We start from the raw sequence: 24,948 nt of genomic DNA, 5'->3' as shown, positions 1-24,948 counted from the left end.
GAGTTCCAGGATGATTACAAGCCACCTTTTCTGGTAAAGAAGGAGCCACAGTCAAACAGCGCAACCCGAGATGTCATCGGCACAACAAAGAAGGTTGCTTTGGAAGTACTGTTACTGCCACCTCCTGAGTTTTGGGATGACTACGACCTGCCTTCCCTGGAGGAGGATAGGTCGCAGTAAGCCAGCCAAGTAATTGCCACAGGTACAGGAGATGGTCTGCCACAAGCAACTGCCGACTGTCAAGTCGACTTACACATAGTAGAAGTCTCGCTAGTACCAGATATGGTTGACGCCTTAGAAGCCGACATTAAAGAGGCAGAAGCACGGCAACATCCACAAGTGATGCCTACCCAAGCTGACAAAGTTCACACTACAGCCCAGTTAGGAGAAACTCTACCCACAAGCTTTGCAGCCCAGCATGTGAAAAGTCCTAGAGGAGATGAGCCCAACATAGCTACGGCCACTGAGTCGCCTCGCAAGCCACATGAACTTACAGTGCCTATACAAGATTTCTTGTGGACACTGGAGCTAGTATGTTTGTAATTGACTACAATCACCTACAGGAGTTATACAACGGTATACCGCCTATAAAGCACTAGTTCTTCCAGAGCTATTCAGACAGTAAGCGGTGAACAGTCACCAATCATCTGCACAATCACAGTAACTCTGAGTGTTGCTGGTGGAGCTTACCCATGCAAACTGAGGGTTATTAAGGGCCTCAATTATAAAGCAGTGCTGGGACGAAGTTCCTTCGTGCCCATGGAGTTGTCATAAACCTACAAACTGGTATGTTGGGATTGGAGGACCATCCTCCCAACATGTGTATGGAGGAATAGCAGTCCATTCATGCATTTTCGACTTATGTGATCCTGCCCAGAGGTGAAGCAGTGATACCTGCCCGAGTTCATGGAACTGTCCCTCCAGGAACCATAGGCTTAGTCAAGTCTGCCCCTTGTTTAGCCAAGAGATATCACCTTCAAGGGGCCACGACCCTGGTCAAAATATCACAGGTCAACACAATTCCCTTCCGGTTGATTAATCCTACAACCAAGCCTGTTACCTTGTACAAGGGCACAACCTTGGGGAAACAGCAGAAACTGGTGAGGACCTTAATGTTCAACCTATTGGCGAGGAAACAGAGTCACAAAGGTCCTGCAATCAACAACAAGCTTCAATACCAGTTGACCTCACTAATTCCAATCTCACGCTGGACCAGCAGACTCAGCTCCAGGCCCTTCTCAATGAGTTCCGGGACATCTTTGCTCTCAGCCCTAGCAAGCTTGGTCGCACGAACCTGGTTCAGCATGGAATTGACACAGAGGGGCATGCACCAATCAGACTACACCCATAAAGAGCTCCAAAAGTTCAAAAGGAGACCACAGAGAAGCACATAGATGACATGTTGAAATGCAATGTTATTCAACCCTCAGTATCACCCTGGGTCAGCCCAGTAGTACTAGTTAGTAAGCCACATGGATCCACAAGATTTTGCTGTGACTTTCAGAAATTAAACCTAGTAACAAAGAAGGATTCATACCCATTGCCATTGATTTCCAAGAGCTTGAAAGCCCTTAATGGTACCCAGTACTCCTCCACAATGGATTTGGTGTCCAGTCAATGGCGAGTGGAACTTGATCCCCGGGCAAGTGAGAAGACTGTTTTCACCAGTCATGCAGGTTTATATGAGTTCATTACAATGCTGTTTGGTCTTTGTAATGCCCCGAGTGCGTTCCAGCACATACCCAGACTTCATGCAGCCGTTCCTCCTGAGCACTGATGCAAGCAATGATGCCCTTGGTATGGTTCTGGGACAGAAGCAAAATGGTCACAAAGTTGTAATAGCTTATGGAGGCTCCAAGCTCAATCCTGCAGAAAGAAATTACAGCGTCACAGAAAGGGAAGCCCTAGCAGTAGTCACTGGTATCAAGCAATTCCAACATTACTTGCACAGATGCAAGTTTACTGTACTCCCAGATCACAATGCTGCATGCTGGCTGATGAACATAAGAGAGCCGACTGGTCGACTAGGAAGATGGACGTTAGCATTACAGCAGTATGACTTTGAGATAGTTCACCATGCGGGAAGGAATAATGGCAATCCAGATGGCTTGTCCCGTCATCCGTATCAGGCCAAGTTAGCGGCTCTTGACTGCACCGGAGTCCAGACTGACAAAATTCGCGAGTTAGTCATGCCCACTCCCCTAAGGCACAAGATCCTGATTGGAGGACACGATCACCAAAACCATTGAATGTGTCATGCAAAATCTCAATTTTTTGATGAAAGAGGAGATATCGAACAGGAAAGCAGCCCATCTAAATGAGCTTGTAGCATTGAAGAGATTCAGGCCTTGATTCGGTTTCTGAGGATGAGTTTTAGTCATTCTCCACTCTCAACATGAATTTTGGGACTGTTTTTAATGATAATTAGCTTAAAATATATCAGAACTGGGAAGATTTATGAGATTGTTGAATCAAATAGTGATATATTATATTCATATATTTGTTACAAAAGGTCATATGTAACAGAAAACAGCTGCATTTTATTAAATACATTAACATTTCTTGTGTATTTTAAGGCTGACATTTACTTAATTTGGACACCCAAAATGCACCAGATTGTATCCTAGAGCACTTAAATTTTCAAAAATTTCCGGGGGCATGCCCCTGCACCCCCCTAGCTGTTCACACCTCCGGCGCTCACTGGGAGTGCTACACGCTTCAGTTGTCTCCACCTGCTTTGCTTTCATCAACTTCAACTTCATTTCAAAAGGAAAACCTTGAGCAATGATATATTATGAGTAAGTACATACCAGTGGTGATCAGCAGTTGACATCCCTTTGTAACATTATTATTCATGCTACAATATACTCACTGTACGTTTTCAAACAGACACAAAAGAACACCAGATATCAATTGAGTCGATGTTCTGATGCACCACTGCCCTCAACTAGTAGCATACCAAATTATAGAAACCTATTGTGGATAACCTGTTTAATGATTTTGGGTTTTAAATGGGCAATAGTGGTGCAAAATGAAATTAAAACCCAAAGACATGGCCTAATACATTATGGTAACTGGGCCTTCCTGTCTCCAGTGGTCACTTCCAGTGAAGCATTACTATCTTATAGGACCCAACAAGAGCTGGCTGCTCAAACAGTGACAAAAGCAGAGTTTCGGAGCTCCCAAACACATGAGTTTGAGGCTATTAAAAAAATTATCCCTGTTGTTCAAGCTAAAGGTATTTACAGTTGCACCATTTGTCATGTGTCTAGATTACATGTAGTTCTCTCAATGTAACAGTAGTTTATTAACATATATTGGTATATCTTTCAGGACTCAATGTGATAGAAGTGGAACATGACTTTGTGCCAAAAATAAAAAACTGGCTTTAACAGCAGAGCATACAAAATTCTTTTAAAACTTGGCATGGTAAGAAATTAATTACCTGATAATTCAATTCATATTGCAACATTAAGAACACATTTGTACTTATTATTACTGGCACTAGGAACATATTTTGAGTGGATTTGAAAACAAGACAATACATGGTGTTTCATGGCATTTCAATTTCTTTAGAACTAAAATCATAAGCCTTGTCTTCCAGTGAATCATCAGTAATCTTACTTTATGTCATCTAATTTCTTGTTGCTTTTTAGGAATGGAGTGGCAAAGGCCATGAAAGAAATAAGTAGTGGTACACAGAAATAAGAGGGTGAAAAGTGGTATTCAGAGCTATCAGACAAGTGTACATACTCCAATCTTTTTTTTCCTAGTTAACAAACTAGTATATTTAGGTACAACCACAGAGGGTTAGTCAGGTATATCGAGTTGCATCACTGTTATTGAATTTGCCTATATTTTTAAAGGCCAGTGTTAAACAGCACTTCTGCTACTCCATGAAGAATTGCACCAGTCCAGATGAGGAGGAGACTGCTCACAGAAGTTGATTACTATCAGGTACGGCACTGTCTACTACATGATCAGGTATGAAAAGGACAAGAAAACTGACATCAATTATTGAAATGTAAGCAAGGATTTCTCTCAGTAACAACTAATCCTAGTGTTTAATTGAATTTTTAAAAATCTGAAATGTAACCACTCATTATTGTGGAACAACCATGGTAGATGGGATCACAAGTGAAAAGCGCAAGAAACCTGGATACCAGTACAGCAAGACCAAAATTACAAAAAGCAAGAGCAATACCTGCTCTGCACAAATTTATTTTAGAATCAAAGGTGTACAAGGTTTGCTGAGGACTACTATCTGGTATATTAGCAGCCATAGGTATTTCTCCTGTGCTTGGTAGTAAGCCTTTAGCTCATTATGCCAAAGAACATGAACAATGAGCATATAATTTCCAAGAAAGATTTTGACAAATCACGACAAAGCTACTTTAACACTGAACCATTTCTATAATTGCAGTGTAGTGACACTTACTGGATGGAGTCTTTCAACAATTGCATTCTCATCTACTGCCCAAAGAGAATTCACTTTGCTGACCACGCTTTCAACATGTGCATTTCTCTGGCAGTAATGGATTGGGTAAGTCACAGACAGGTGGATTGGGAAGGTGCTTGCCTTTAATAATCTGCATACATACCAGGGAAGCAACCTTAATCAGTTTGTTGGAGGATGTTTGCCGACCGAATCACAGAACGAGTCACAAAAATCTTCGCCCCAAAACATTTCTATTCAGGGAGGCTGTCTGGAGTAGATTATTCCAGCTGAACTACTGCGCATTGTGAAGCAAGATGGATGACTAACATGCAAGACCTGTTCCAAAAAAGCTATTTTTTTGAAAGAGCCACATACCTGCATTGCACTGTGCGGGGAAAAGTCCTGTAGGGTCCTACTTACCTGGTGTGACATTGCACCCTCCTGTTGACAATGCCAACATGCAAGGTACCTGCATTGCATTGTACTCACTTGGCACGACACTGTACTCTATGGGTCAAAAACCAAAGGCTCCTCTAGGAGCCACCAAGTTAACTAAAAATCATGATCAACAGCCTGCCATGAAGAGTTACTCTGCTTGTTTATTACATTTTCAAACTTTGTAATGTAAGCCATTACTTTTCACTGAAATTTGGATGACTGGCTCTATCCCTATAAGGAACCTTTATTTCAAGGATACAGCAAATGAACTTTGCTTTACGGTACTGTATAACAATTTTCATCTAACCTGGATTGCATTTGTCTGTTTCCCAAAACAATGTCATTAAGTCACATTGAATGTGGAGTGAATGTGGACCGAATGTGGAGCGCGAGATATAATTTGAGTCACAGCGAATGTGGAGCGCGACATATAATTTGAATCAATTGAAAACTCTTTACTCAGATGATTACACCCTCATTAGAGAAGCTGTTTTTTAACGTCCTTTTGACAAGATGTCCTAATGTTTATTTTAATTCAAATAGGTTAACATTCAAAACTAACCTGTTCATTTCATGATCTGCTAAATCCCCAGATGTTGAAGAATACAGTCATCTTTAAATTAAGGCAGTGGAAACTGTTTGTTTTAGGGAGTGGGGGAGACGGTGGAGAGTGGCATTTGGCCTTCTTAGGCCAAATGCTTCAAAGTAAAAGGCTTCAAAGTAAAATGAAGAATGACATGCTCGACGCTCTACTACACGTTCTCATTAATGGTCCTAAAGTGGGAAGAAAGGAATTGAAGGAGTGATTTGATGCTTCTGTTAAAGCTTGGTTAGCTGCTAAACCATGCCGAAAGTGTCCTCCAAAGTTTGTCAGCACACCATTGGTCGCCAGTTCAAGTGGTACAAGTGAGAATGTTGTAACGGTAACCATGCAGGATGCTGGTGTCCAGACAAATGATGACAGTGTCACTCAGCCAATTCACCTTACAATTGCAGACGAAGTAGATGCAACTTTAAAAGCATTGGAGCTACCAGCCGATGACGATGATGATGATCCAGATTATGGTTCCGACTTTGACTATTCTGATGAAATATAGTATAGTCTTTTCAGCTACATACATTAGTTGCTTGGATTTAGGATTGACTTTTAGTTTTCTTCAATTGTATTTGAGTTGAATGAAAGCAGTAAAACAGTACAGGAGGAGTTCATACATGAAAGTGTACAATCCCTGTAATGTTTGTTTCAGATATTATTATTTGAATCAGAAAAGCAAGTGTGGCTCACCATCTAACAAACGATATAAGCCAATGAGTTAGGTTTGATTATTCATACTGTTATGTATTTAGTAAATTGCCTGAGGCTGCAAACAGTTACAAAATTAGTTACCCTATTGTTTTTCATAAAATCACTTTGTGGTTGTCAATTTAGTAAATTCTCTCAGGCTGTGAACAATTACGATATTGTTTTTCATGAAGTCAATATGAGCTAGTATAGGTAAAAGCTCCGTAAATTATTCACAATTTTTGTTTGCAAAATGAAGACATAGAATTATAAATTTTCACCTCAGAATGCTGGAAAATGCAATTCCGAGAGTCTAATTTAAAAACTTTTCCGGGGGGGCATGCCCCCGGACACCCCTAGAGGCTTGCGCCTTCAGCCCTTAGGGTTATAGGGGTGCCCACTTACTCTACCATGAGGGCGCTCCTACCTCAAAACTTAATGAAACCCCTGCTGGAAACAAGGTTTTCCATAGAGCCACCATTTTTAAAAACTCGGACATAGACAGCAGGATCAGTTGATACACAAATTACAAATTGGAAAGAACTTTCCAGGCCACTAGAACTAAATTATGGAACAGCATCCCTATTGAAACATACTCTCTAGGCCATAGTCTAATTACTATCACCATTATATATTTATATATTTCTTATTATTTCATCTATATATTTATTAATTTAATTTTTAAAAGAAAATCCATTTTTATTTTTTTCAATATTTTAATCTTTTTAATCTTTTTTACTTAACACACTTTTCAGCCATTTATTGTATAATTCATGCACCATATATCCCAGTCCACATAAAAGTATATTTTTCTCTTTTTATAAGTGACTCTTTTTATTTTTAATCCCATATATTTAAATATCTTTTATCTTATGTATCACCCTTGCTACTACCACTAATATTACTACTACTAGTATTTATATTACTGCCAAGTCTAAAAGCACACCTACCAAAAAATACTGTAGTTATTTAGAACCATTCTTTATCTCACAAAACATTTTCCATGTGAAATTTCACGTCCATAAATATGAGCATTGCATCACTTTAGTGCAGCATCTTGAACAGGCTGTACACTTGTCGTGTAGCTGACTGCAACATTGTTTCAAAAGCCAATGGCAAGAAGTGATGGGTTTAGATCACGTCACGGAAGAACAGAGCAATGTACATGCCCTTATGAATCAACTATCAAATTTCCCTGATTGAGACTTGCTCAACAAAAATCCTCATCCCAGGTAGATTCACTAATTGTCAAAGGCTGAACCACTTGATAGAAAATTAGACAGCAATGTTAAAACTATTTGCAGATTTGTAAGGGAAACAAGGGAGAGAAAATGTTGCTGTTGTTCTGTTAGGGAAAGGGATGGTGTTTCAGCAAAACCAAGTTTGTAACACTGCAGAAGAAAAAAGCAAAAATGAGACTTCCAGATCAAGATGTCAACTGACAGCCTCAACTTCCAAAAGAAGATTTACAAAGAGTTCCAGGTCAACTTCTCTGAGGGTTAAGTTACTTGCCTTCAGAAGAAAAAAGCTTGGCCGGGTGCACACTGGAACATAATTTGCCACCTGATCCTTAACAGGTAACACACCTATAGTTCTTTTTGAAGTGCAATGAACACAGAGAAACATTTGACAATGTCATCTTTACAGACCAATGCTCCCTTCACATGGGGAAGCATGCCAAGCTCAGTTTCAGACACAAAAGAGAACAGCCGCAGTTCAAGGGTCATTCCAAACATAGGTACAAAGTTAATATTTGGGCTTGGATTGCCAGGCACAGTGCCACAAGGATCCTTGTGTTTACCAGCAACATGGATGCCAAATTTACATTGAAGAAATTCCCATCATAACCAGGGTTTTCAAATTTAGCCCGCAACCAGCCCAAGTCACCGGCTACTTCAAGCATTTGCGCTGGGTACTTTTCGTATTCCAAATTTTATTTATACACGACTGTTTCACCAATGTAATAGCGATCTCATCTTTTTGAGGAAATAAACGTTAACAGATGAGGAAAAAATAACTAAACAGTGTCGCTATTACATGTATAGATACCTTTTGAACTTCAAAGCAAGAGCATTTTTTGGCAGAAAGTCTGCTCGTGTGCACTGGCTGTCATTTGAACCTGCATGAATTGGCAGATTTCTTCTTATGTGCACAGTTTCCAAGATGAAGCAGAGGCAGCAAACGATGCTGTCTCTTCTTTCCACAGCCAAGAAGTCACGAAGACAAACAGATAACAATAATTTTAGGAATTAGAGTTAACATATATTACATGTTGTGCCAGCTCTGAAAGCAACGATAAAACAATCCTCTTAGGCTGAATTGACCACAGTATCTGTGGCTGTAGGCACAATGTTATTCCTGGTCTTGACTGCAGCAAATGTATGTTAATCGAAAGGTTGAAAGGAATCTTAACAATAAAACCCTTCAACAACGCAAGTTTTCAGAATTCCAGACAAACGAAAATGTGAATTTCAGTGAATCGATGTAGAAATGACACAAGACCGCTGACTTTGTTGTGATACTTCATGTAAGTACAAGGAAAGGTGTCAACGAAAGTCGCCTCATGGAAATATTACGTCATTCCATTGATTCATCTTCATTTAAAGCTGGATGGAAAATGAGCGAGTGTTAGAACTGATTATCTTTAACTTGCACAACTGATTTGAAATACTATTATATTACAGTTCAGTATATTACACTTCAATTAGAGGTACAAGAAGTCAAATGATACTGTGAAGTAAGTACTGTACTCAGGGAAATGTAAAAGCATACTGGCGGTACAATTTTGTAAAACGTTGAAACCAACTAGTTTTGCAACATTTTTCAACACCAATCCTTGTTAATAAGTGTACAGTGGCCTTCAACAAAATCAGTTATGGGTGCAAAAAATGCACCAGAATAAACTTCAAAGCATCCTGATTTTCAAAATTTTCCAGGGGCACCCCATTCCCCCAAGTAGAAGGCAGGTGCTCCTTTCCAACACCCTACCCAACAAGGCTGCCGTTAACATGACAAGATAGTGCTCCAGCTACTTTATAATTTCCTCCTGCTAGTTTTTTTCAATTTGAAAACCCTCCATACCCCAACCACTGTTCGTCTGAGCATCATTTCCTGACAACCGCAGATTTCAACAACACAACTTAAAACATACTAGTACGCTACCAAAAGAGTACATGGAATATAAAAGGATTCACTGGTGGATGATGACCCCACAAAGCCCTATCCTCAGTCCCATAGAGATATTATGGCATGAACTCAAACAAAACCAATAAAAAAGCCCACAACTAAACAGGATCTACTTGAAGGAATTACGAGGTTCTGGAGGGAGAGGATGATGGCAGAAAAGTGTCAAAGCTACATCAATCACCTGAAGGTTCTTTTGATAGTGATGCACTGTGAAGGCCATGGCTCAGGGCAATGACACAAAACAGTTCTTTTTAGGAACACAACAGCTCCTTTGGGAACAGCCACATTCAATGTAAGTCATGACCAACTTAATCCAATCTCTTGTCCCTTATAAAAAAAGATAAAACAGAAAAGCACTTTGCAGGATTTTCATTAGCAAAGGGTGACCTAGATGAACTGGAAAAAATTGATGACTTCAAAATCAACTGGCTTTCTGGAAGTTTCCCATGTATTAGGAGATGTTTCCAAGTTGATAAATATAGCTCTTTTGGAGAACATTCAGGGAAAAACCAAAGCCTTGTTGAAAATGAAAAGGATTTATTAAAGTTTTAATAGAGAAAGTTTACTCACTCAAAGACCAATGTCTTAGTTCCAGCCTTTAGAATAACTTTTGATTGCAAAATTTGCTACTCAAACATGCTTAGCAACAAACCACTGGTCAATTTTGGAAAACTCTGGAAACAAGTTTAGACCCAAAGAGTAAGACTTTGTGACAGCGCTAGCATTTTTCACCAACCTTTGGTATCTTGATCTCAGTGAAGTTACAATATATTTGTGATTTAAAAGCAGTGTTATTAATTTTTGGATAACAGTAGTTATTGCATGCTTAATCTCTTATATTTACTTATGGCACTGCCTATTTAGAACCTAAGTCCTTCACAGCATATGAAGCACCACATAATTTCACAAATTTGCAGCTTCCACATTCGAAACCCTCAAAAAGATAATTCAAGGTGGCTCTGAGAAATAAGGCTTAAATGAAGAATATCTTCAAGGTCAGCAGCAGATCTATGATGGGTTCCAAAGTACACAGGAGGCAGAAGGACATCAAAGACCATTAGGATTTGGAGTAATGATGTAGGATGAAGTCAAGGTTTGAAGAATAATCAATACCAAAGTTGAATTGTTTTTAATCCATCACACAATTGAAGGGGTGCATGGAATAAGGACCTCAGTGACCTTTTGGTTATTGTCCAAGAATTATTAGTTCTTTTTAGACAATAATTAAAACCAGAGCAAACTGTGAAAATTGTCAGGTTTTTTTTTCTGCTGGCTACCTGTAAAAAAATCCCTAAAGTTACTAATGCTTCAATTATGATGAAATGTGATGTTAAAGAAAATACCTATGCTGGAAATTCAAAGAAAGAGGGGATTCTCAACAGCCAACATGTGGAAAGGAAAGTACTGTATGATAATTATATATGTTTTGGACAAACACAGTAAATGCAGAGTGCAGTTTAATAATTTCATTGATGCTTTTATTGCTGTTATCATTCATGTTCATTTAGTTGGGATTTTATTTGTTAAAATTATTGCTTTATCGCTGTTATTGCTAAGATTGCAATCTCTCTTTCAAGATTCACCTGAAAATGGCCTGTAACCTAAAAGGAGCTGGGATAACAGGCTACAGTGCATCAGAGGATGTGCCTAAGGTGCTCCATGACATCTTGGTTCTGCTGTACAGCTTGGTTCCCAAAAGACATTGTACAACATGAAGTTCCTGTGGTGCCACTACACTCCTGGTTTTGATTTGACTGGGTCATACTCCGCTATTGAAAGCTCAATGGCATTAAGTGTCTTCCAAGATCTTTTTATGTTATGCCTCAAGGTACTTACCAGTTCTCGCTTTAAGGTTTCTTTTCTCTTATGTGATGGAGCATACTCAAATTAAACAGTGTTGAAGCTTCTCCCTAGCAATCCAAACACACAGTTTGCTGCTGCCTTTTCATATACATATTATTATGGGATGCCTTCCAAGGCCCAATCCGCACATCCCTCACTTTTATGTTCTTCCTGATGTTGATACTGATCATTCAGCATGAAATTTCTTTCTATATACCTGTTTTAACTAGGAACATTGAACATGTTTGCACATTGTTTTCTGCTCTAAACATTTTGTAGTTGAAGAACATGATAGCTGCTCTTTACAGCTCAAGGCCACAAGGTGCAAGAGATTTTATTCAGGACAACCACCAGGTTGGTTGGCAAAATATTCAAAAGGTGATTGTAGAAGATCTTGAACAAGCAGAAAATGATTTGAGTCATAAGGTCCCAGGATTAAAGTATACACATCTCCAGAGATAACTGGACCCGTTTAAAGATAATGAAGGTGTGTTAAGGCTGATGTGGCTGTGGCTACCTCTCTAAATGTTATAAAATAACAAAAAAAAAAGTGCCATGCGTAAATAGCAACCAGAAATAGCAATCAAAGGTTAATAAATGGAGTACACAGGCTCCTTTCCATTGCTTAGGTTGTGCAAAAAATCCGATTTTTTACAAGTGCAGAATCGTGTTCCTTCACTATCCTTCTATCATGTTTAAAGCAACTTTTATCCATTAGAACCGCTTTTTTCCATAAATTTGACAAATTCCTGACATCTTCCTGAATTTTTGTCCCTAGCAACACCTAAGCAACGGTTGTTTCCAGGTACTGAAAAAGGGTCAAAGAAAGAACAATTTCCCCTAGGGACTCCTCTCTTTTAAACTACAATTTGTAACACTCTATTAGCTAACCACTGACCCTATTAGGGACAGCACGGTTGAATCCTCCAACCCAGCCGCCATTTTTTCTTGTATAATATTACACTGCTGTTTTTCACTCAGATACAAGTCTTTTTGTGAAATTTTTCTCCAAAAAATACCACAAGATTTTTCCAGGCCTTGTAAGCAAACGCTTAGAGGAAATCAATTCTCTCAGCCAAAGGAAAAGTCACTGAAATCCTTAGAGTTGAAAGAGGATGATGATCAGATCGATCGTTCTGCTTCATCAAAGAAACTACAACTGAAGCAATTCAGTTCTGTAAACAATACGCTTGTCATATCGTCTCTGCCCCCTGAGTTTTGCTCAGATTTAAGCTTTGTGAATGGAAGTCATGGTAAGTAATAAAACACTATTACAACCACATAAAATGTCTTGGTCTCTTAATGGATACAATTTGACTATAGTATGAGATAACTTAGTATAAACTGTTCCAATCATTTGAGCGCTTCGGCCTTATCATTTCCAACTATTATCTCGATACAGGTACAGCATAAGCTTATATTCACCCAGTTAAAACATTGTCTGCTTACTTTTTGAAAATTGAAGCATTGGATAATTCCCTTTAACGTTTTCATAAACCGTTGGATGCTCCATTCAATCGTTTATCCGTTTGCTAAAAATCGTTAAGCTATCCCTTAAAAGCATTCAGAAAAAGCACTGAGAAAATTCAAGCTAGTACTTTGAACACGTTCGGAAACCGTTAGAAATTTTCACTTGACCATTCAAAACGTCGACCAAGTCATTCAAACGTTCTGAAAAGTCGTTTCCTCTACATTCATAAGGCGTTCATTTTTAGTCATTTAACAGAAAAGCGTTAATGTGTGTTTTCCCGTGGAAGGTCACATTTAAGGATTAGAGCAGTGACAGCAATGTGACACTCACAGGAAAATTTTTCAAAAAACCATCATGTGAATTAGCAAACTCCCATTCTTACAAAATTTCCATTAATGGAAATTTCTTAAGGTAAAAATATGAAAAATAATAACCACTAATGTAAATTCAGTCTTCTAAATGTTATTTTCTAAATTCCCATTAATGATAATACACTTGATGAAACCGGTAATGGGAAATTAAGTTCTTACAATTTAGGACTTACAATTTAGTTACAGAAACTGGATGACAACTCAACTGGCACTTGACAACTGAGGCAGTCAGTTAGATTAAGAAAAAAGGAATTATATTAATCTAGAAGTTCGCGGAGAAACAGCCACAAATTATTAGTGTTTCGATCATTATAATCCTCTCAGCCAGGCATCTCCCCTCCATTCACCATAAGACAGGCATAAAATGGGATCGCAAGAAACTGTATCTTGTGCTTGTCTCGAGTCACGATATGGCACATACAATTATTGTTGGACTGACCTTTCTGTGTCCTCCATGCAATACCAAATTTTGCAAGTCTTGGCCCTTTCTTGAATGGCCAACACCTTTGCCAACCAAGGGTCGGGGTTATCACCTTTAATCAAAATCATGTCTTGCACTTGTGGAAAGAAAGGCACAAGCATGTCATTGCTTATTTTGCCAGTGTCTGTACTCAACGGAAGACAAAACGGCTTTACCGTCACAGGAACTGCAAGGGCAGTGAATGTGAAGGTAAGAAAGTTCACTGCAGCGACACCGGATGATCTCCCCGCGATCCCAACTCCTTTTCATACCGAAAAGAACAAAAACGAAGATGCCAATTCACCTGAAAAATGACAATGTCTTCCTCTTTGATCATTGAGGCAACAAGCAACGGGACTGGAGCAAGTCACATGCACATGTCTTGTTTACCAAATTTGGACCTGACAACAAGACTGCTTTTCGCGCCCTTTTCGTTTCCCCACTCTTGGTCTATGAGCTTTGTTCGTGTTTATGCATTTGCTGTGACCTATCGCTGGATAAATTTGGATTTGGCTTATCCACACAGGAAGGAAGAAACTGAAAACAAATTATGGAAGATACTGGTTCGAGCATAGTCGCGGAGTGGACGGTGGAAGATGTTTCGAAAAAGATTCAGCAGACATATAATGATGAAGTAGCGAAGAAATTTGAGGGTAAGTACAAAATTATTTATTCCTCATCCATCGTTCTTCTGGGTTTTTAGCAAACTAAGCTTATATTTTCAAGCAAACTTTTATTAAACTGGTCTTTTATGATTTGAAAAACTCGGCAATTCAAATAATAAAATGACGAGGAAATACGTATCAAAGAAGCTTTACAGGAGAAAGCTTGCACAGTTCAAGTTTAGCTTCTTTTGGCGAGGACTTGGTTTCTTTTGCATGTGTTATTTTGGTTTCTTTATCATGGCTATTCCCTAAGAATTACCCCGGCCTCTTTTTAGTTCTTCCCCCAATTGATGCTTTCTTTTTGTTTCTCTCGTAAAACAAAAAATAGACGGTAGGGCGCTGAAACTTCTAGCAAAAGGGTCGACAGACCAGCTTGCCACGTGTGGCCTCGAAACTGTGGACGATCAGTTGCGCCTCAAGGAGATGACATCACTGGTACAAGTGCCGGAAATAATCATCAGAGGAAAAAAACAAACGACCATCAAACAAGTGAAAGCAATGTCTGATCTTGATTAAAGAATCTACAAAGCAAAGTAAGCTAAAGTTATACAACTGTACAAAGAAATATTTATACATTGAGTGCAGTATACTAATGCTTGGGCGCTCAAAATTCTTTGTCTGGGTGAGTGCGACTATTTTCTGATATGCTAAAAATTCTTGAAAAGGTCTATTGTTCTCACCTTGTCTTACACCCAAAGGTATCCCTTTGTACACTCTCTCATATTATTATCATTATTAAAGAGCATTATGCAAAACCTCGTGAAATCAAACTCCTGATGCTGTGTTCCTGGTTACTCTGTTAACTTTTTAATAGTAGGAAGGCTGTCACAGACACGGCCCTTCAGAAGTGTCCAGGAAATAATATTCCCATTTTCAAAAAAGATATGGCTGCCTCAAAAGAACTGGAGAAGTTAGTGTCAAGCATTGAAGAAAGGTGTTGTTTTGAACCTGCAGGCTTCGATGCAGAAGGCATAAAGCAACATATTCTTGGCATTTTTAATGAGCGAAGACGGCAACTTCGGCGAGGTCATGATTACACTCTGGTCAGTTCAATAAAGAAGCTTTGGTTTTTTCCCTAGATTCTGTAATGCAGAATAGGGGAGTTCCACAGCTTTTTCTACTTGTCTTTGTCCTTAGCTTTCCTTCCCCACTCTCCCCCTGCCTGCAGCAGCCTGAGAATTTTATTGGTTGTTGTAGGGCTTACTTGACACCTAGTAGTAGGTTTGATTTGTTGGAACAAACTTCTCACTAAGCCAAAACGAAGGAGTGTGTTTTGCTATTATTTTCATGAAAATTATAACTATAAATTAAGGCCTTATGAGAACATAAGCTTTATTTTTTGTTTGATTTCTTATTTTTGATGGTCTTCAACTTTCTACAGCCAGACAAGCGTACTCTGAAAAAAGCAAAGACTTCATCTAATGAAACTTCATCAGAAACCCAAGATGAAGGTGGTGACACTGATATCCCAAATTCCAGTGGCAGTAGTTCTGAAGTGAACAGTGTTGATACAGGCAGCGACAATGATGGCGGGAATGAATCCACGGAAACCGAACAAGGTATGTGGGGTGAAAAGTTGGTACACATAAGACAATTACACTACAGGTCACAGTGTACAGACATTTAGTCAAATAAGATGATTATGAACCTTTTGACCCATGGATTCATTCTTTGTTGCTTTCAGCATTGACACTAAAGAGTGCAAAAGTCATCATCACAGTTATGTTTTCAGCTATTAAGTTTGGAGACGTTTCAAAGCAGCAAGTAATGTCTGCCCTTTAGCTGTTCAAAGTTAAATACTGCACATCTTCTAAGGATGACATGGCAATGTTATTAGCTGAAGCCTTTTTAAAACATAATTATGTTAAGGTAGATAAAGAGAATCTTAACAATATTGAACACGCTGATGTGAAAAAGCTGAAGGTGTTTTGAGTTGTTTTGATAACTCAAGAGACATCCTTGGCAAAGTTTTGCAAGTTGAGATAATTTAAAACATTACTGTTTGTTATGTAGGCCAAAAAGGATTGAACTGTTTTACTCAAGTTCAACTGTGATCAGAATCAAATTACTTTCAACTTATGTGTTAACTGGTAGCCTTAATAGACAACCTATACTGTAATGTTCACAAGTTGAAACAACAGTTACAAAGAGACTTACAGTTAACTTACAGTAGTTTACAATTTTCATTTTATGATACTTTAAAAAAAATACCACCAACATAGAGATGTTTCAGTGGTATTAAGTACACACAACCCAGCTAGGCTTAAATTGATGTTCACAGAGATGAAATGTTGTAAGGATTAGTCTCTTTCTGTTTGTTTATTCCACACAACAATACTGAGCACTTCCTCCTTGCATTAGGATAACTAACCAGGCAACACTTACCACATTTCTATACATTTTGTGCTTCAGGGAAAACTGCTATTATTAACCAAAGAACAGGATAGGCTTTACCATCTAAATATGTAGCTAAAATAATACATTTGCCCTCTAGACTTAAAAGATAAGATTGGAAACTGGTGGTATTAATGATGTCCCCTAGCATTTTAGAATTAGAGACAATGAAAACTGCAAACTTGCAACCTACATGTAATAACAAACATTTATAAACAGTACTGTTGTGTTGAAAGACAATATTGTAGCCTTAATATTATAAGTGTGTAGTAATTACAGTCAAAGCAAAATATGTAGAATGACAGGTGTAATTAATAAGATGCAATAAATTGTTCATTTTTTTGTTACATCCACTGTTTCTCTTTCCTTTACTTATTACAGGTTTTTCTCCAGATAAAAAGTGAATGGTAACAGAGTAAGACATCTTTAATGCCCCAGCTTTTCACCAAACTGTTGACTTCAATAAAAAACATAATGATGGAATGATAACACTATACATGTATTATTGAAAACACTCGCAAGTTTTTGTTTAAGACCAGTCCTTTTTCACAAGAAACCGTCATGGTTACTGAAGCTGCCATTGATGGTATGAATGGAAAAATATGCATGTGTTCTTCCTAAAATCCAACATGGTTTGACTTCATTTTACATAATGTAAAAGCATGCAAAAACCATGACTGGATTTTAGATGATACACAACAAGTTTTTTCTTCAGGATACATCATGTTACATACCATATAACCAGGCATGTTTTAGAGTAAAAACATTCATGTTTTCTAGTTTAAAACCATTTGTGTTTTTTAGAATAAACCACTATGGTTACTCTTGCTAAACCATTCATGGTTAATTGGAAAGCATTCATGTTTATTTGCTTTAATCCAACATGGTTTGTTTACATTTTACATAATGTTAAAGCCTGTAAAAACCATGATTGGGACACAGACAAACCACTATGTGTTTTTTATAATACCCATGATAATATCCATTGATGGTTCTATTGGTAAAAACCAAGAATGGAAAGTGTTCTGCTTTTCAATTCATGGTTTATTAAATGGGAATTAACAGAATTACCATTGAAAATACCATTTACGTTTTTTTGGAAAATTTTCCTGTGACTTCTGTTAATAACCTGAGTATCAGGCCTTTCTTAACAAGAGGGTAGGGGAAGAGGGGAATTGCAGAGAAAGGCCTTTTCTTTGCCGAGTGCTTCCTCCTCCTAACCATCTCAGAAAAAAATTGTGACAACAAGTTCCAGATGATTTTCTTGGCTGCTGTTCTGATTTCCAGATATGCTTGCTCTTATAACAAGAAAAATGGTTTGTTTCGTCATCAAATTCATACAGCGGAGTGGTTTCACCCGATATTCTGTTTCTCTATAATTTTTTAACCTTTTTTTCTTTAGTTGTACTGAAATATTAGTTCCTGTGAAGGAAACCTTTCTTTTTTTCAGAAAGTACTTTTAGTGTCCTTTTAAACGAAAACTCACAGCTGTCTGGAATGGAGTGAGTTCAATAAAAAGTGTTGGTTTAGTTTACTTCTAGTTGAATGTTTGGATAATAACCATGATAAGATGCCTAAGTTATAGGAACATTATGAGTGATAAAGTTTACAAAGGAAAGATATAGAAGTTTTAGTTCATAAAATAATGTTCAATTGTTTTCAATCAGTAGAAATAAAAGAAAGCGGGGGCAGCTTTAGTGATAACTATTACTAGTTAGTATATTCTCAGCTCCGACTATTGCATTTCTAGCTCTCTGATTGGCTCAAAAACTCCGACTATGAGCCATTAGTCGGAGTTTTACCTTATATGGAAAACAGTGCGCCAAGTTTAAAAATTTTCCGCTCTGTAAAATTGTTGAAATAAAAATCGGCGGCAAAAACCCGATTAAGAATATACTAAAACAATTATTCCATTCGACCTTGTTGGATATGAAGTGATCATAACCAACTCGCGCTACGCGCTCGTTGGTTATTTATCACTTCATATCCAACGCGGTTTCATGGAATAATTGTTAATTAGCACCTTCTTGAGGCAACTTTTCTGTGAACACTGTATTTATTCTCGCAGTTTTCCCTCACAGGGTGGGATGCATATTCAACGTATCTGCTCCATCCGCAATTTCATCTTGCAATAATCCGTACCCAGAGTTCAATCAGCAGGCCGAATTTGTTGCAGTATTATGAAAAGAACAAATAAGGTAACGACCGCAATTTGTTGGCAACGCGAGTGTTGAGTTGTTAACTTTGGATATTTGATCGAAATAGTATAAACACTGTCCGAATATACTGAGTTACACTGACCTAAGCTTAGTAAAAGTTTATCTCAGTAAATGCTCGTGTGTACTAAAACACGTTATAAGGTTACCTTGACAGCTACCTCCATTTCTGTCCGAATAGCAGCTTACTTTCACGTCACGCGTGTATCGCATTTCCGACGCCATTTAAGCTTATATTCCCAACTCCTGGAGCGCGAAAACAACATACCGATGACACATGTCAGGTGGGATCTCCACACTTTGACCGCTGGTGACCTGCAGAACGTAAAGTGTAAACTTCAAACCGATGTAAAATTACAAACATTGCTACAAACCGGCTGAAGAAGTGACTCAAGTACTTTCGGCGGCTACCAGAAGTTCCATTAGCTTCCGACGACATGTTCTTAGCGTGGCTAAGTCCACTTCGCGTGGTTCGACAAGGTACCATCTGCGCAAATTGCATGCACCCAGGAACGCATAATTTTTCCCGTAACTTGCTAGTATAAGGCGACATTTAAACTACTGTAGTCAACTTACCTAGAGCTTTCTCTACTCTGAGTAACAACCTAACGTTCACTACTCTTCACCCAACAAACGTATTTACCCGAATGTTTCACGTGTTCTGCTGATTTGTCGCTTGGTAACCACGCCTGTTGGTTGGACTCGTGATCGATTTAGAGCCCAGACTCCGCGATGACAACAACGACAACGACATCTTTTTAGCCTGCAGTACAGGCGGAGAATACTATAAAACATCTAGTGAGGGTCAAGGGAAGAATACATGTAATAGCATGAAATGTACACCACTATACACACCCTTATAGAGCTCTTTAAAGTGGTATACATCCCTGTACAGCACGATACACTGATATATTGCATTGTAGAGCACTATACAGTACGATACATCCTTATTATACATCACTATACAGCACTATACACCACTATAAAGCAAAATACACCTCTATATAGCACTATACACCCCTATACAGCCCTATACAGCCCTATAGAGCACTGTACAACCATATAGAGCACTGTACACCACTATACACCCCTGTAAGGCACTATACATCCCTAAAAAGCACTATATACCCCTATCCAATGCTATACACCCCTATACACCCTTATGCAACACTATACACCCCTATACAGCACTATGAACTCCTATACAACACTATAAGCCCCTATACAACACTATACATCGCTATACAGCATTGTACATCCCTATACAACACTATACACCGCTATACGGTACTATACACCCCTATACAGCACTTTACAGCCCTATACAGCACTGTACACCCCTATACAACACTATACGTCCCTATACACCGCTATACACCCCTATATACCCCCAAAACAGCACTATACACCGCTATACAGCACTATAAGCTCCTATAAACCCCACTATTCACCCCTATACACCCCTATACAGCACTATACACCCCTATACAGCACTATACACCCCTATACAGCACTGTACACCACTATAGAGCACTATACACCCCTATACAGCACCATACATTCCTATACAGCCCTATACATCTTTATACAACGCTATACACCTTTATACAGCACTATACCCTCCTATACAGCTCTACACCCTCCTATAGAGCACTATACACCCCTATACAGCACTATACCCCCCTATTCAGCACTATACATCCCTATACAGCACTATACACCACTATACAACACTTTACACCCCTATACAACACTATACATTCCTATACATTACTATACACCCCTATACAGCAGTAGACACCCCTATACAGCACTATACACCCCTATGCAGCACTATACATCCCTATACAGCACTATACACCACTATACAACACTTTACACCCCTATACAACACTATACATTTCTATACATTACTATACACCCCTATACAGCAGTAGACACCCCTATACAGCACTATACACCCCTATGCAGCACTATACACCCCTATACAACACTATACACCCCTATTCAGCACTAAACATCCTTATAGAGCACTATACACCTTTATACAACAGTTGACACCCCTATACAGCACTATACACCCCTATACAGCACTATACACCCCTATACAGCACTATACGCCCCCACACAACACTATACACCCCTATGCAGTACTATACACCCCTATTCAGCACTATACATCCCTATACAGCACTATACACCACTATACAGCACTTTACACCCCTATACAGCACTATACACTCCTATACAGCACTATACACCCCTACACAGCAATACACACCCGTATCCAGCGCTATGCACCCCTATGAAGTCCTATACACCCCTATACGCCTTTATACACCCCTGCAAATGTTTAAGACGCAATATCGAGCAATTTTCAATTGTTAGAACAGATAAACCTTGTACCAGAATACTTTTTAGTGCAATACAGTCCTTTTTTTGCATTTAATAAAAGCTAAAGATGTAAATAGTTGCCTGAAGTAACACCAAAACCGATTGCCCATGGGAACTTGATCAAAATCAATTCCAAAGTTCAGAAAAATCGTGCCAACACAGGTAAAATTTCGTCATCTGTTTCATTTCACCGGTACTTTCAAATGTTTCATATCAACTTCAAAATTTGTTTCCGACATTTAGTCTTGTTAGAAATTATTTCTTTTGAGGAGATATCTAAATGTTCCTCTTACTCCGGAAACTGCAGTATTTAATGTTGATGAGACCAAAATTGTAAACAAACATTCTCCTACAGCTAGATATCTTTGTTCATTAAGTCATCCCGACCTATAACTACCTGGGAAAGTGTTCTCGAGGGCTTGAATTTCAGGCTCACCGAAGTCAACCATGAAATATTTAGGTGTCCACACTGGATTCCACTTTGCCAAAATTGCCAGGGCTTCAGAGATGGCAGTCCTGGATTCCGTCTGTTCTACAAACAATGCCACAACAGTGTAATTTACACTAGTTTTCACGCACAAAAAGAATAATGGCAGGGCGTAACGGGAAGTCTTGTAGGTGGCATCAAGTAGACATAGGTCATTTCCGTAGCTAGGAACAAAAAAGAAAACAACAACAGAAAATATTCTTAAGCTATCTCCTATTGCAATTATTTACTGTACTTATATGTTCCCGGCTTGTAGCCGAAGTTAATAATTGGGGAGCTCACACCCAGGGGAGGGGAGCTTAAAACCTTTTACAAATGAGCGGATCGGACAACGAGCACTTAAATGTTCGTGCGAAAATGTTCGACTCGATAGATCTTCTTCAAACTTCTTCTGCGGACAGATAATAAACTACTCGTTTCAGAAATGAAAAAATTGGGGGTCACGGACCAAGTTTCATAGATAGAGCGTGTGGAAAACTAGTCCTGACTTTGAAGAATTGGCGCGCGTAAATCAACATGGTCTCCAGGGTTTTTATCTTAAAATATCAAAGATGAATCAACGGAGACAAACTATCCTAGTAATATTTCGTATAAATGATTCCGTTGCGTTAATAATTCCAGCTGTTGCCAACTTTTTCACAAAACTTAACCCTTCGAGAGTCTTTTGAAACCGCCGCACAGATAAACGATGGACTAAAAAGAACGGAATTCGATGGTGCATTTTGCTGTAATCGATAAATTTTCTTGATTTTTTTTTTTTGCTAAACGTAGAAAATCCGCAGAGGAATTGAACCCTTAAGAGAAAGATAGGGGTCATCGAACGTCCAAGATCGTTAAATCCAGGCAAAGCTGAAGCAATGACCATCTCCCCGAACACTGTTCATTTTATTACTTAGCGCGCGCTCGATGCATGACGTGGCGTACGGATGCGCGGAAAAAATTAGCGCGAACTTCCTTCAATCTGCGTTACACTTGGAACCTATTTCTCTTTAAAGTAATATTTGAAAATAAGTTACTTTCTATCGAACATACCGAAGGAGCATGTCCTTTTGCCATTTGGTCTGATGAACAAATATCAAAGAAGTAGAAGCCTCTCTAGATTCTTTCTCTGTTCCAGTGAACTATATTTGATCCGGTATTGTACCGTCATCATCTTCACTGCCGAGGGTGCAATTCATGACTACATCACTGGCCCCATCGTCTGGCTCCGTGCATGAACGAAAAAAGAAGGAATATTCCCGTCGCCACTCTTCCAGTTTACATTGGACATCTTTCTGGTCTATTTTCAATAATTTCTGGGATCGGGAGGCCCTGTACATGTGATTTCTCATATCCGTCTTGGTGGGATAAAATCGCCTGTTATGTCTGGAGGAGTCCGGCCTACAAACATTTGAGCCTTGACAAATGGCTGTAAATGCCTCGCCATCTCGCCAACTGATCGTACTCCTTCCCCGACAAGCTCATATATGCGCTCTATAATGCTGTCATCAACCTTTTGCATGAGTCCACTACCTTGAAAAAAAGCCAGAAAAAAAGCAGAGTTCCAGTAATAAATCATCTAGTCATACTAGTCATAAAGAAGTAAGTACAAGTAGGTGACAGTTGTAGGCTTCATGATTGAAAAAACAGTTAAAACAAGAGTGATTTCATCGACCGTCAGCACTGATTTAAAGCCCTATGTACGCCTTCACGGAGACCACCAAATCAACTAGATTTACGAGTTCCCGGAGTTACCCTTCCAACAACACGGCAGGTGTATTGGTCTCGTGATATTATTTTTTCCTTATGCCGTGTCTTTGTCAGGTTGTAGATGAGACTTTTATAGTTCCTGATTACGTTTAATGCTAAGAGGCCAACATGTATATCAGAAGATAATAAATTACTTTCTCAGATTTGCAACAGGTCACGATTTGTGTTTACGGAAAATAGTGAACTGTCTTTAGCGCTAACATGCTGTAACTGAATAGTTTACCTTGCCAATGGTATGGTTCTCATGTTCATTAGCCTTTGGTAGAGATGCACATATACGATGATCTTGATCTAGAAGTCCCACATCATTCTCTGGATCCCTTCTCGAGCACTTTGATGCATAACGTCGGTTGCGTTTAGTGTCGATTGTAATCTATAACTGAATGAATAACGGAAACAATGACTAGATGAATACACGAGGAATAAATAAACAGCATAGCTTCCTGCTAAATTGGGATGAATAAAAGTTGTTCATCGAGACAATGAAAGTGCGGCAATGAAAGTAAGTCTTTTGAGTTTTGACTTTTCCAAGTCATGCTCTCCTAGCGCCGCTTTGAAGTCTCCCCCCAGATCAAAAGCCACTCATCTGTACTGTCAGCAGGTGTTAAGTACAAATGGTAAGCTTGAGGTGACGAAGAAATGTGGGTAGTCCATTAAAGTGTGCACCGCCCCACCCCGCCCCACGCACCGGGCCGGCTGCGCACTGAAACATCTATACGGTAAACGGCAAACCCGGCGTTACAGTTAAACAGGACTAACCTTGTAGTTCGGAAATTTGATTATTTCCCTAAGGATTATACTCGCTGAACGGTTAAACTCGACAGTAGTCTGCAAAATTTGTCTTTTTTTTTTTTTTTTCCGCGTTGACTGCTGTAGCTATGGTCGGTTGGCCGTTTTTTCTGCAAAATTGATGGTTATGATTCAGCCAGTTAGATAAATATGATTAACATCTAGCTAAATAGATATATTCGTAACCCGACCGAGGGTGGAGATGTTGAACGAGACTAAGTAGAGGTCCATAAAGGAACAACAACAACAAAACGACTGGGGAACACCGAGGCCTGGTCAGAACAAAATATCTTACTCTTCACACTAATTCGAGGGACATAAATAATTCAGATTACACGCGAGTAACTACTAATTTCACAAGTGACTTTCTGATGAAATCAGCCTCTATGAAGGTGTATTGCTTGCTTTGTTAACAAACCTAAACTAAACCAAAAGAAATGCGGAAATAAGATGAAATAATGGGGAAAATACTGAGATGTCGTAACGAGTAGCAACGCTAAAGAAAACGGTTTTGGACGGCATTAGGACCGGCAGTAGATCGTAGTGGTTTTTGGGTCACACTGATGTTAGAGTAAAACTATGTGCTGATTATACCAATTTTGTGGTATCCAAGAGTTAATGTCTAATTTTGATGATACCAGATACCCTCTCGAGGTGGATGCAAAACAGTTTCTAGGTATAACCATGTATAGTGCTGTATGGGGGTTTATAGTACTTTATAGGGGTGTATAGTGCTATACAAGGGTGTCTAGTGCCATATAGGGTG

The 24,948-nt window shown here is 38.9% G+C and overlaps 1 protein-coding gene and 1 pseudogene across 1 annotated transcript in view; one reads left to right on the top strand and one right to left on the bottom strand.

Moving 5' to 3' along the window:
• LOC145501515 (uncharacterized) overlaps positions 1 to 24,105 on the bottom strand; it is a 59,383-nt gene extending 35,278 nt beyond the window's left edge. The window contains exons 1-5 of the mRNA XM_081480976.1: positions 24,082 to 24,105; positions 23,617 to 23,766; positions 22,677 to 22,765; positions 19,340 to 21,808; positions 18,913 to 19,078 (exon numbers count right to left, since the gene is read on the bottom strand). Coding sequence (XP_081337102.1) covers positions 21,535 to 21,808; positions 22,677 to 22,765; positions 23,617 to 23,766; positions 24,082 to 24,105 — 537 coding nt within the window. The 3' untranslated portion in view covers positions 18,913 to 19,078; positions 19,340 to 21,534. The remainder of the gene's footprint in view (positions 1 to 18,912; positions 19,079 to 19,339; positions 21,809 to 22,676; positions 22,766 to 23,616; positions 23,767 to 24,081) is intronic.
• On the top strand, positions 14,039 to 18,562 carry LOC145501516 (uncharacterized; annotated as a pseudogene).
• Positions 24,106 to 24,948: the final 843 nt, after the last annotated feature.

The sequence above is a fragment of the Orbicella franksi genome, chromosome 10 (genome assembly GCF_964199315.1).
Source record: "Orbicella franksi chromosome 10, jaOrbFran1.1, whole genome shotgun sequence".
Classification (NCBI taxonomy): Eukaryota; Metazoa; Cnidaria; class Anthozoa; order Scleractinia; family Merulinidae; genus Orbicella; species Orbicella franksi.
The sequence above is the reverse complement of the archived record's forward strand: the minus strand, read 5'-3'. Positions and strand labels throughout refer to the sequence as shown.